General features: G+C 31.8%; 1 protein-coding gene across 1 annotated transcript; it reads right to left on the bottom strand.

The window, feature by feature from the left end:
• Positions 1-8,477: 8,477 nt before the first annotated feature.
• Positions 8,478-9,908, bottom strand: LOC11441218 (uncharacterized). The gene is made up of 3 exons (XM_003609301.4): positions 9,251-9,908; positions 8,978-9,150; positions 8,478-8,878 (listed from the first exon to the last, which is right to left on the bottom strand). Exons 1-3 carry the CDS (start codon positions 9,815-9,817, stop codon positions 8,740-8,742), a joined length of 879 nt encoding a protein of 292 aa, XP_003609349.1. The 5' UTR covers positions 9,818-9,908; the 3' UTR covers positions 8,478-8,739.
• Positions 9,909-14,369: the final 4,461 nt, after the last annotated feature.

The following is a 14,369-nucleotide window of genomic DNA, read 5'->3' as shown; positions in this document are numbered from 1 at the left end:
TCTTTCATATCACCCATATAGATACATATCAAATCGACCAATAGTTTTTATGTAATTTCTTATTCCGCACTCCAACATTCAAAATGTACAAACAAATTATGTGGAATCAAGACGTTAAAATTGAGCCACATGAACACCTTTTCCCACTCCTTCATCACCACCTCACAATGCAAGAAAATATGAGCAGAAGTTTCCTCACCACCTGCACAAAAGCACATTCGGAACCAATAAACCAAACACGAAGTTATAAACCGATTCCACTGAAAAGATTAGTTTTTCCTCCGCACTCCAACACCACACTTCTTCCCCCTCCGTTGGCTTTCAAAACTCCAAAAAGTCCGTCAAAAATGTCGTTTTCCCACACAAAATATTAGAGTTAAAGTATATTGACTTTTTGAAAAGTAGGCCTATTACGAAGATTGAAGAGTATATTCAAAAGAATGCATTTCCATCATTTCTCTTTTTGATATCTTCTTTCAAGCTAATCGTAAATTTGGTATTTTTCCTCTTACTAATAAAACAACGTTAATGGGGTATCACTACGAAAGATATTGCAAAACATGTAATGCAAACATATCTAGATGCATTTTATATGAATCTTGAACCTAAAGTAATTACTTATAATTATTATATTTATTATTCTTGGTTTATATAATTCAGTTCCATTGAATAATTTAGAGTTTAGACTTTAGACACATGGATTGCATCAAATCTCCGGTTTTTCTCTTCCTTTGAAAGAATAAAAAAGAAGACAGCCTCCCAAAAAGCCAAAGGGTTTTGTCATAACCATGGTTGTTAAAATCGCGAGGAAACTTGTACGAATTTACGAGCTTTAGAGAGAAAAACTAGTGGAATCGTGCATAGAATTAGTTTTAAGTTAGACTCAAATATTTGATAGACATGAGGTAGACTCGTACAATATATGATTCATAATTGATATTGTTAAAATCTCTGGTGGAGATTATGGGAATATAATTTGGCTATTTTCACACATCCACCAAAGAAACAACTAAAGACAGGTTAACATGTTTTAAGCTATGGTATCGCACATTGAAGCAATGGACACTCTCATTAAAAGAATAATAACAAAATAGTCTGATTTGGTATTACCTACTCTTGCTTAAAGATATTAGGCCAAAGCTCGCACAGAAACTCTGCAAAATGTTTCTTTTACTCACTTCTAAGATGCATGAATACACATTACTGAATTTGAGCAGGAAAAGAGACATGATTCAGTGCATGAATATCTGCACATATTAACATGAGAAAAAAGAGAATTTATTATTCTTTGCTGCATTAATTTATGAATCAAGCTCTACAAGAAGATTTCGCAATCTTGATCAACGCGCATAAATTCATCAAATAAATTTCAATATAGAACAATTTCAACTAGTGACCACAATATACATCAGCACTCAATCCAGTTACACAAGTATAAATAACGGTGAATCAAAAAAACCAAGTTGTCAACATTTCCAACAAACATACTACAAATCATTGACAATGTAAAACAAGACTTTATTTATTGTTGCAGCTCAATGGTTTATAACACGAGATAAATATCAATAAAATGGTGAAGGAAAATACAAGTCTTTACTTATTGTTGCAGCTCAATTGTTTACAATACAAGATAAATATCAATAAAATAGTGCAGGAGAATATTTCAGTATCTCAATCTTCTTGGTCTTGCATGTTGTCACCAGGGAGTGAAAGAGAGATTCTGTATACACCACAAATTGGGATCCAGTTGAAAGTAATGGATCATCCCATAAGGAGGCATTCTCTAGAAGCTGTCCTTTGTGATTATACTTCAGCCTTCCAGTTTTGTCATCTCTTCCAATAATGTCACCACTTTTTGTAGAACATATTGGGATAAAGTACCGAGAGGGGTTGACATCAAGAGAAAGAATAAGAACTTTAGTCCAAGATGATTGTACTTTGTATTCTTTCATCACCCTTATTTCAAGCGTAGCATACTCCAAGATGATTGTACCCACAAATCATGTTTTGCACGGTCAAAATCATTTGGAAAAGGCATCATTAAAAGTTTTCTTTCAATTAAATCAAATGCAAGAATATCATACATCGATGACCAATGAATAGACCCATTAAAGACCAACCCTACTCTGGGCTGATAATTGGGACGGTACTTAATATCGGGAAAATGTGTACTCTCGATTACATGCCACATATTATCTCTCAATGAAAAAAACTCCAATCCTGACCACAATACGTCATCTAAGAATACTTCAAAATAGAACATAACCACCAAGTAATCATCTCTTAATTCATCGTACCCAAATCCATATAAATATGAATCATCATCTGCATAGCCATGTGATTCATTAGGAGAGAGAGGTATTTGTCTCTCAACTCCAGTGGATGGATTCCATAGGTAGTAGCTTGAAAGTCGATGCAAAAATATAAAGCCTCTACATGAACTTATAACTTTAATATAATATTTAGTCAAGAGGTTCTTCAAAATCTATTGATAGTGTAGATTTAACAATATTTGACATGAAAATAAGTCGTCTATGAGTGTGTGTTTTGGTGGTAAGTTCAAAATGTGAATTAGAAAAATGTGGGTCGGAGATGAGAGAAAATCAAGACTTCCAAACACTCTTAAAACGTATAAGAGACTTCACCGGTAACTATAATAGGATTAAGATGATCAATTCATGAGGAAGATACACTATCGTGTCTTACGCCTTTTTCCTCTGCGATTGTTCATCATTGTTTCAGGAGAGTGAAAAGTTACAATAGAACAATCACAATGTGATGAACTTTAGGTGATACAAAAGGGCTAACATCCATCAGGTTATTCTTATACAACTTTGTAAAACTTATTATAGTACAAATTTAAACTTTTACATTTTAGGGTGTTTTCCATAAACAATTTTACTAAACATCTTTCTTTTTGTTAAAACTATCCTTTTTAGCTTAGTCAAAGAAAATCTTTTTAATTTTTAACTAAATCGATTTTTTTGTCTTTTAAAAAAGTTTCTGTTTTTACTTTTGTCAAATTTTGTATTTATCCTGTTTTCCAATTTACTTTGAAAAATTATCTTTCTTATATTTACCCAAGAGCATTTGAATGAGATCATGATAATTGTATTTAATTTGATACCAAGAGAACAAATTCAGTTTAATGGATTAACCTCTACACATGTGTGTATAGGATATTCAATTCACACAAAAGAAATTTCTTCTTTGATAAAAGTTTTTTTGAATAAAAAATTGTTGATTAGAAAAGTTTGTGAAAAAAAAAGTATTTTTAAAATATACTAACAATTATTTAAGGTATGTTTTCAATTTATATTTATTTTATTTGAATTATTGACTTTGAAAAATGTGTGTCTGTGGAAAATTGTCTTTTTAAAATTGTCTTTTTTTAATTTTTATCGTTATAACGTTTTTTTTTTTAGTAAATCATTATAACGTTTTTAAAAAGTTGCCTTTTTTTATCATATCAAATTTTTATTTATTGAGAATTAAGCTTTTTAAAAGGGTTTGAATACTTTATTAAAAAAAATTGAATATTATCTTATTTTATTGGATTTGGATCCTCTCATGTGTTTTCTCCGCTGTCCTGTCATCATCTCAACCACTCATCAATGTGTTTTTCTCTTTCCAAAACTGATGTTTTTTTATGTATTTATTTCTTATGAACTCTCAGCCATTGGATGAAGCACGTAATTGATGGCTGAATAATAAAAACAGAAGAGGATCCATTTCCTATTTTATTCATGACGCGGGAACTCTATTTTAGTTTTCTTGTAATGTTAATGGATAATGTTTATTTTTGTACGTAACGAAGGAAGACTTTCAAATCTCATTTGAAAATGTTGTAAAATAGATATTAATGTTACCTTAATTAATAATAATTTCTCTTTTTCCATTTTTTTCTCTAAATGAATGGGTCAGAAAGTTAATTATCTTTTAAAAAACAATTTCTTTTATCTAAATATAAATATTTCTCCCAACCATGATTCAATGTTGTGATAATCTAATCTCTTCCATTACATTCAACCTATGTGGGTGACATAATTACACTTTTAGTCTTTATGATTTTAATCCGTCTCTTTTTAAAATTAATGAAATATGACCATATCATCCATTTTTCCATATAAATCTTTTAAAATCTCATTTTTAATAAATAAAAGGCTTAAATGCATTTTTCACCCTCTATATTTCAAAAAGTTACGATTTTTGCCCCCTTAAAAAAATGGATTTTTTTGACCCCTAACTTTTGCCCTCTTTTGATTAGCTGATTTTGACCAGTCAATGCCCAAGTGACAGGTCACTTAACTGAGAGGCAGACATCGTTCTTCGTCTTCTTCGACGAACCTTCATCAACCCACTTCATCTTCGTAAAAAACGAACAAACCTTGCTATTTCTAGAACACAATTGATTCAAACAAATGGGGCTAAAAGATCGATGAAACACAACGATTCGAGCAATAAGATGAGTGAAACAGACGAGTTTGAGTTGATTTTGAGGATTGGAAGTGATGAATGATTTTGGGAAGATAGGGGGTTGAAACCCTAGATCTGAAAAGGATAACATTGGAATGGAAGAAATCACGTGATTCTCTATATATTCCATCCTTTTTTTTATTTTTTTTAATTGCTAGAATACACGCGTGGAATTTCTTTTTATTTTTTAAATAATATTACACATTTATCTGTCACCTCAGTTAAGTGACCTGCCACATGGGCGTTGACTCGGTCAAAATAAGCTAATCAAAAGAGGGTCAAAAGTAAGGGGTCAAAATATCCATTTTTTTAAGGGGGCCAAAATCGCAAATTTTTGAAATATAGGGGATGAAAGTGCATTTAAGCCTAAATAAAACTGGTCTCGGCGAAATATTTTAGATATAAAATAAAATTAAAAGATTTAAAGACTTATGGTAACCACCAACTTCTATAAAAACTAAAAATGCTTTTCAACAAAGCTAATCTCACCTCTAAAAAAACAAAACTAGTCTTACCCCGGACACTCCCACGTATTCTCCCTAAAAAGGAAATTTCTAACCACTAGTTCCATGACAAAAAAAAAAAAAAAAAAGTTAGCCTTAAAGCTTATGTTTTAAAGGTTGAATCCGCAATGGTTGGATTAAAGAACATGATGAGTGTCATAAAATAAATCTAAGACGATAGAGGCAATGTTGACAAATACATAAGTTTTTTTTTTTGAGGGACAAATACATTATGTGGTGTTTTTTTATTATCGATTGGCTTTATTTAGTTAAAACAATATGTTCTGATGAGATGTGAGACAAGATGTTCTAGAATGTAGTGCATCTTCTAGGCTCAAGGTGGTGTATCATATTTCTCACATATTTTTAGAAATGTTGTTTGTTCTCTTATGCTCAAGTTACGTTGTGTTTTTAGAAGATTATTTATTGTCGGTTTAAGTTGTCGTGCACTTCAAGTTATTTTTAAGATAGATTTGTTTCAAATATATTGTGTGCTTCTAGACTATTGGTATCAAAAATATATTTATGGGCAACTTATGTGTTTAGCCCGTTGAAGAAAAAGCCCATGCAAATGAATAACTTTATAAGCAGACTCAATCCTAGCTACAATTAACGAAGTCAAGATTAGAAGAACTGGGTATTATAAGCAGACTCAATCAAAAGCATAGAGTTTGTTTGTTTTAGTGGAGTTGTAATCTGCCATTTTTAAATTGTGATTGAGTCAATTACTAGGGTTAGTGAAAGGGGTTTCTCATATTTAGGGGAAGTCCTAGATAGAAATACACATGTGGTATTAGGTGAAGATACATTGAACAATGTGTGTTCATATAAGACTAGGAACTAATACTATTGATAATGGATTTCCTTTATTAGGTGGATACTTCCGAGAATATGTGACGTTGTACAGAATTGAGTTACAATTCTTTGTGTTCTCCTTTATTGTTTTATGTTTATTTACTGTGATTCATTATTTTATTATCAGTATGTTATACATGTTGTCACATACATTGTGTCTAACATTTGTCCTACGTGAACGAAAATTTTGCATTAGTTAAATTCATTCTCTAAATTCATTTAATAACTGATGTATTTGACTTATTATATTAACTATATACATGATTTAATCTAAAAAGTGATTGTTTTGTTTATAATAATGATGTGTATCATTTTTATAAAACTCCTTTTCACTTTTTCTTTGTTCTCTAATACAAGACATTTTATATACATTAATAATTTTTTTACAAATTTTCTCCTATTCAATTTATTATTTAAAAATGTAAATTCATTTTCTATCTCACATTAATGATTTTAGAGGTAATAAATATATAAAATAAACACGCATTATGAATAAAAAAAAAATTACAAACATATAACATATTACATGCAATGTCTTAAAATAAAATAAGAAAATAGATTATGTTAACAACTTTTTTAATACCATGCATTTTTATTAGAGATTTATATAATAAAAGACGGTATAGGCCCTTAAAAAAACGGTATAGTATATCATTTCATGCGACCACACCTAATACACGTTCGAATTTTGATTTGTCCCTACGTTATGCCAGCTGACAAAAAAAAAAAAATCAAAAGCCATCATCTAATATATACATACACGTGTGAATACGATAACTCAAAAAATATGCAAGACTACAAGTAATGTATATCACTACTCCTATCCAAGCATAATACAGCTCTACACAGCAAGCATGCTACTAGAAGATAGAGATTTGACAATTCAATCAAAAAGGAAAAGGAAGGGATAAAGTTTTTTTTTGGGTCAAGAAAAAAATAGAGAGTTTTCTTTCTGTATAGTATACACGTTAGAGCATTTGACCATAAGGGCAACAAAAACCATTAATACAGTTGTTTTCATCTGTCAAAAAATTAATAGTAAGGTTAGTAATAAAAAGGGTTGGAAACTTAAAGACAGAGGATATCGTGTGACTTGCGGTAGTGGTATAATATGATTATGATCACTAAATTTCACCATTTTTATATACTTTGTCTTTTTGTTATTCAGGTGGAAGTATTAGTTTTAAATCTTTGTCTCTAATGTCTCACTCAATACATCACTCGACTTTTCAAACAGAATTATATTATGTAATATTAAACATGCAATTCTTTTTTTAGGAAATAAACATGCATTTTATTGTTGGCTCATAAATGTGTTTAGTAAGAACATCCAAAAATAATGTAAAAGGATAAGGATTTAAGGTCCCGTTTGGTTTGAACTTATTTTGAGCTTATGAAAAATAACTTATATAAATAAGTAAGCTTTTATTTTAATTTATAAGATCTCACTAACGAAAATTGTATCTTCATAAATGGTTTTTTCATAAACTACCTTAAAAATTTATAAGTAATACATAAAAACTTATTTATTTGCATAAGCTGTTTTATATAAGCTATAAAATAAGTTAATCCAAACGGGCCCTTAACCTTAGTGTTTGAGAAAATATTTTGTGGCTTCAATCCACTTCTTCACACTAATTAAAATTTAGGCAAATCCAAACATTTTTCATCTTTGGGGCTTTTAACAAAATCTTTCTCCTTCAGGAAAAAATATCTCTCTAAATACCTTATCATATGCGTCTTTTCCATATCGATAAAAAATAAGGGCAAGTCTTTTTTATCATTTGATGTCGTTTCATCACGCGTAGTAAGATAGATTTGCTTTCATGATCAACCTTCCTAACATAAAATCTATTGATTATCAATAACATTATTTTCTTACTAAATTTATTGGGTTGGCTTGGAACCTGGGAGTGTGCTCCTCCTCAAGGTCTCATTCTCTCTGATACTAATTTAAGAGGGTTAGTTTACCTTCTTCAAAAAAAAACTTTATTTTCTTACTCTAAGTTCAGTCACTCTTTCTTATAACTTTTCATTGTATATATATAGCCCATAAAATTGATTATCAATAATTGAAGTTTATTTTCTTAGTCTAAGCTCCAACACTCTTTCTTATAACTTCATTGTATAGCCCAAGTTTAATCTATCTATCTATCATTTACATAATGTTATAGATCAACCTTGTTCTTATTATTTGAACTTTTTTCCACTCGTTCAATATTTTGTTCGACCTCGTAATATCGTTAATAAAGCTTTGAGCCAATCAATGTTTCAATCTTCAAAGACTTTTTCATACCCCAACTATCTCTTGTTCTTGACTCACATGATAGAAGGTATAACATAAGTTCTTTTCTCTAATCTCCAACCTATTAGAATCTAATAAGAACTTATATCATTCACTGAATAATTTACAAAAACAACTGTTCCATCTATCTCTTGTATCTTTTTCATGAACCAAAATTTTATCTTCATCTTTAATATATTTCACTTGATTCAAGCCTTTTGTCATTCTTCCCCTCCCAAAAAAATCATTCACTTTCAACTTATTTTTCTTTCAATTCCGTTTACAATCCAAACACACCAAGTATCTTTTATTCCAAGCATAATACGGCTATACACAAGCATCCTACTAGAAGATAGAGGTTTGAGTTTGACAATTCAATTCAAACAAAAGTAAAGCTCTTCCTGTATATATACGATTCAACATTGATTGATGATAAGGCAAACAAAGACCATTATTACAGCTATTTTCATCGGCCAAAAATTTAATACAAAAGGTTAATTAAGATAATAATAATTAATATTAACAAGGTTAGTTGCCGAAATCAAGCTAAGTTGTGCAAAAGCTATCTGTTTAATGGCTCAATGTGATTTCGACAAATTCATCGTAATATCAAACATGCACTTAAGAAGCAGCAGCTAACTGCTGTGGATGTGATGGAGCAGCTCCATTAAAGAAACCAAAAGATTTTTCAGCTTCATCTTCTTCTTCCTCTTCTTCATCAGCATCCCAAAGAAAATGTGCATATGATGCTAGAACATAACTGTAACAACACCAAAAGAATCATTTCATTAATTCATTATTTTTCACGGATATAACAAGAATTTTAGCATATGAAACTTTGCTTGAAATGAATTATTACCAGTCATCAGGAGCTGCTTTAACTGCTTGATCAAAATATGTCTCAGCACGAGGAGCATCCTTATGACACTCCCATATCAAATCTGCGTAAAGTGATAAAACGTTACCATCGTTTGGATTCGCCAAAATCGCTCTTCCACAATATTCTTCCGCTTTCACATAGTCCTTACGAACCTATAATCATTCCAAAAAACCAAATTAACATCAATTAATACAAAATTAACATCCTAAAATAGTAATTAAGACATAAACAAACTTTGAAGTTCTAACGTACCTCTTTTAAGTACTTTGCGTAATTACCAAGAAAAAGCGGATTTCCAGGATTTGCTTCAATCATTGTACGGTAATACAAATCGGTGCTATCATTTCCATGATTTGAATCACCGAATCTTGAAACTCCACCGTCGTTTTTGTCAAATCCACCACCACCTCCTTCTTCAACCAAAACAAGCATCGAACCACCGTCTCTGGCATCGACTTCACTCTGGCTTTCTTCGAACTCGGTTAAAGAACAAAGCGCGGAACTAAACGACGCCGTTCTTGAACGAGCACCGAAAGTTCCGGTTCTGCTCTCTTCTTCATCTTCATCGAATTGACGACGGTGGAGAGGCTTCCGATTCAACTGCGATGAGAGATCGGTTTCTGACAGTGCTCGAGTCATTTTGCTCACTGAACCGCAAATCGGTGACCGTGAACTCGACGTCGACGATGAAGCAGAGAGAGTAACAGATCTGGATTTCGGAATTCGATGGAGGAATTCAGGTTCAGGAGATGAATCCTTTGAATTCGTATGTGGAATCCATGGATTCATCACCGGCGTTGAAGAACTTCTTAGAAGCATTGTTGTAAATTTGGTTATGGTGATGTATCTGGTTTTGAGATTTTTAGGACTCGGTCACAGAGGTTGGTTTAGGTTAGAGAAGAACTAAAATGGCAACAGAGTTTTATAGAAGAGGATATGAATTGATCTTGGCCGTTGATTTATTTGGCTCCAATCATGCGCATGTCACGTGAAATGGGACCCAAATGTGAGATTTAAGGCCGTTAGATGGATATGGACGGTAAAGATGAACGGATTCGCTTTCGTTTCCCGCGTGATAGAGAAAAATCATAAAAAATCAAGAGCTGGTTGTTGAAGAGGAGAGAGAGTGTAGATAGATTTTTTTAAGGCTGACGGCTGAGGCTGTAAATCGTTGAGGTCACATTCAAATGGGTTTGGACAAAAGTTTATGGGTTTTTGCTTAGGTCCGCCCGTGGAGATTCTCTTGGGTCCCTTTGAGGGTATTTATGTCATTTCGTTAACAATTATGAATTCATGATATGATATCAGCAAGCAGTATTACTCTGTTTCTGTGCGCCTGACACTGGCAGGGGATTCCATGTTCTAGGGGCTAGGCCGTTGGTTTCTTTTTTCTTCCAAAATAAATGAAATACTGTATTACTCCCTCCGTACCTGAATAAGTGATCTATTTGACCATTTCACACAGATTAAGAAAAGTGTAAAGATGAAAGAAAGAGAGTGATATTTTTATTGAGTTGCCCTTGTCATTATTTTAAAACTTTTTCACTTTTAAGTAATGATTATTTTCTTTGTTCCACTACAAACTTTAACATGGGGACCACAAAAAGTATTTATATGGGGTAAATCTGTTAAATTTTGCCTAGAAATCTGAGAAGGTCAAGTATTGTGGGACAAATATTTTTTACAAATAGGTCACTTATTCACGGACGGAAGTATAATTGTCCCATCTCATCAGCTTCTTTGGGTTCATTTCACTTATAGGTGGCATTTAATTTGGGAAAAGAGACTTCTTTCCCACCATAGGAAAGTCATTTTTTTACCATTAGATTGAGTAGTACCACCATTGTTATTATAGTCTATCCACACAATATTTTCTTTACATCATCTCTAACCTTAACATCAACATGGAAATTCAGAAGGACATGGAACATCACAACAAAACATCAACAATCAACATAACAACAACAACACACTCTTCTCTCCTTCGAAAATCAAAACACAACAACATGAAAATTAGATGTTTTCTTTTATTGTTACCTTTATCTTACTTTTCTTCTATTTTCATCATACAGTACATGCATTCATCTATACACCAAATTAAATTAGAATTAGATGTATCTGGATTAAAATTCAGATTTGATTGTTTGTACAAAAAAATCTTTATGTAGATATCAGTGTGTCAGGTAAGATAGTATAGATGGAAGAATCCAATATTCCAATCAAGATTGATGATAAATCAGCAGGTGATGTAAAAGAAGATAAGGTTGAGATAGAAAAAGATCTGGAGATTAAATCAGTAGAGAGAGAGAAGAAACATAAGGATGAAGATAAAGACGATGAGAAAAGGGAAAAGAAGGATATGGAGAAGAAGAAGGAAAAGAAGGACAAAACTGATGTAGAGGAGAATGAACATAAGAAAGACAAAGATAAGAAGAAAAAGGTGGAAAAGAATCCAAGTTTCAATGGTTAGTGAAGATAGTAAGATAAGAATCTAGTGTTGAGAGACTATTGTAATAGTGTGTTCTTTGTATGATCCAATGGTTAGAAAAGACTTTCCCATGGTGGGAAAGAAGTCTCCTTTCCCAAATTAAATGTCACCTCACTTATATAACTCAGTCTAGAGTTTGAAAAATGATAACTTATATCCTTAACTTATGTCTATCATGTATAAGTTAACATGATCCTTTACTTTACGTAAGTTATCTGAACTTAATTTACATGTTTTATGTAAGTTAATGGAGAAGAAGAAAGAGAAATATAGTTGTTGGTTCAAGAGAATATAGAAGAGGCAAGCGAGTAAAAATTAGTTAAAAATATGTTTGAATCAAAGGGAAGGGAAGAAGTTTTAAATGATTTAGTCACGCTTCCTTAAAAAAAAAAATATAATTTAGTCAAGCTCTCATCGTCCCATGCCCTTCAAATAATCCCCCAATTTGAGGGGAAGCGAAAACGAATTAAGATGAGTTTTGTTTCCCTCCTCTCCCTTTCTTAAAAATTACACCGAATGTTATGATTTAAACTATTATTTGTTTGCATCTACTTCCAACCAAACATACCTTAAAAATGATAAGAACAATATTTTTTAGTCTATTGGACAAATAATTCTTACAATAACATTATACGTTGCATTAAGGTTAATCTAAAAATGTGTTTAATAGTACTTAATCTTAATTAATTTCTTTTGGCAACAATATCTCAGTAATTTTTAATTAGCCATTTTTGTCTTTTGTTTTTTATTTTTGAAAATTTAGTTGTATCTTTACAAATTATGCATTATTGGTTCATCTATAAAGGTGTTATCCAATCGTTAGCGAAGGATGTTGATGTACCAATAAATGGACGTTGATGTGCCAATAAATGGATGCTGTTAGTGCATTAGGTTCATTTAGCATATGGGTGTTTATAACCAATCCAATTTGAATTTTTTTTTTTTAATTAAAGGGAAAGGAAAAAAGTAACAATAGAAAAAACAAATAATTACAACTTTTCTATTTTTATTTCTTGTCCCTTTATGTAAGGTCTCTTTCAAATTTTCAAATGCAATACACCTTTAATTGTGTTACAACTCGTGATAAATACTCTAATGAAAATATTAATAATCATCTCTACAAAATTGCAAAACAACGTCAACAATCAACAATTAATCCAGTAATGAATGTAAACTTCAATTGAATCCAGGTTTATTCCTAAATTGATTGACTGTTTTTGACTCGCTTAACGAAGCACATAGATAACGCTAACGGTAGCAAGTTACCGCTGGTGGTTCAATTCTTTGTTGCCTTCTCATTTATGTTTTATCTTCATTCACATATAAAAACAAGGACAAATCATTGTGATGATTACCATCCTCATCCTCATGTATCAAATCCTAATACTTAAATATATAATAGAGTGGGAAAATCACATGTTTTTCTATCAATCTTAGTTAATCAATGTCATGGAATATATATTGAAAACTACATAAATTTAAAACTTATCAGTTGGTTTGGCCTTCTTGATGTTGATGGTGCCGGTAAAGCCATACTGCCAAGACTTTTTACAACCTCGGGTGCATAGGTCAAACTTAGCCTTGACCCGGAGAACTGACATTTCCAGCGATGAAGATCGTATTGTCCCATCGAACGTGTCAAATTTGTTATCGAACTAGAGATTTATCTGAGGTATTGGTTGATAATCCTCAAATGTGATTCCTTTTCTTCAGCAAGTAACTGAGAAAAGAACTATATCCCTCAATTGTGGGTTCCTTAACTGCTCATGTAGAGCGTTTTTTTACTACTAAACTAAGAAATACATGAAAATAAAGATAAATTTAGAAAGATAAAAGGATAAAATAACGTAAATAGATTATGTTTGATTGATGTGGACTGAATACAATGTACAAAATGAGTATTTATATGAAAAAGTATTCATATTGGCCAAATGACATGATCTATATTGTTTAGCATTTCTCGGATATTTGCGTAGATAGTACATTAGTTTTCCTTAGTTAAGGGGTTCGTGGTATCCCACGTTCGGCTAACAACTTTCGACTTCACAACATGATCCGTTGACAAGGTTCAATATGCTCAACCTTTCTCAAAACGTGTCTCTTTACTCATCGTTCCTTGTGGTTATTGGCGCTATAAACATGAAACCTGAGTTCAATGCCTCATTGTCCAGTTCTGTTGAGCTTTGACTTAGTCTAATGTCTTAAATACCCATACACTCTTCAGTAGACTTGAGAAAGAATTGACCGACCCTTGTTCTACTGCAACAACACTCGCCTAATCTTTAATTGACGACTCAGAGGGAGGGGGAACTCCTTATTCTTCCAACTACTAAATGCGAAACTTTTATTAGTACTCACTTTGGCACAACAACACTAACAAACGATTTTAAACAATTTTGTAACTCGCTTACTGATGAGCCTTGCTATATGGTATGAGAGAATCGGCACACGAACTGCACGACGTGTTGATCTACATGTGAGATTCTCTCTTAATGGATACTAGCTTATAACTTTTTCAATATAAAAGACAAAAGAAGATAAAATAAACACTTAGAAGTGGAAACATCCTTGAATTGTGTACTCCAATATATATCCACTTTTTGACACATCATTGAAGAGGTAACTTAGAAGCTAGAGTGAGATATATATGAAAAAGCACCGCTACAAGAAAAAGGTGCATGTAATTTCTCAAATTCTTATAAACAAACATATACGTGATACTAACATGGAGTCAAATGACAATAAAAACTCAAATAACAATAAAAAAAAAAGTCATTCGTGCGTTTGCGACGAAAATACTGTCGTGCACTTAAGCTTTTCCCTTTACTAATAACATAAACACGTTTTAATTTGCAACTTTATATTTTTTTTAGAGGAATTTGC

This window comes from Medicago truncatula, chromosome 4 (genome assembly GCF_003473485.1).
Source record: "Medicago truncatula cultivar Jemalong A17 chromosome 4, MtrunA17r5.0-ANR, whole genome shotgun sequence".
In the NCBI taxonomy this organism is placed as follows: Eukaryota; Viridiplantae; Streptophyta; class Magnoliopsida; order Fabales; family Fabaceae; genus Medicago; species Medicago truncatula.
This window is presented reverse-complemented; position numbering and strand designations above follow the sequence as displayed.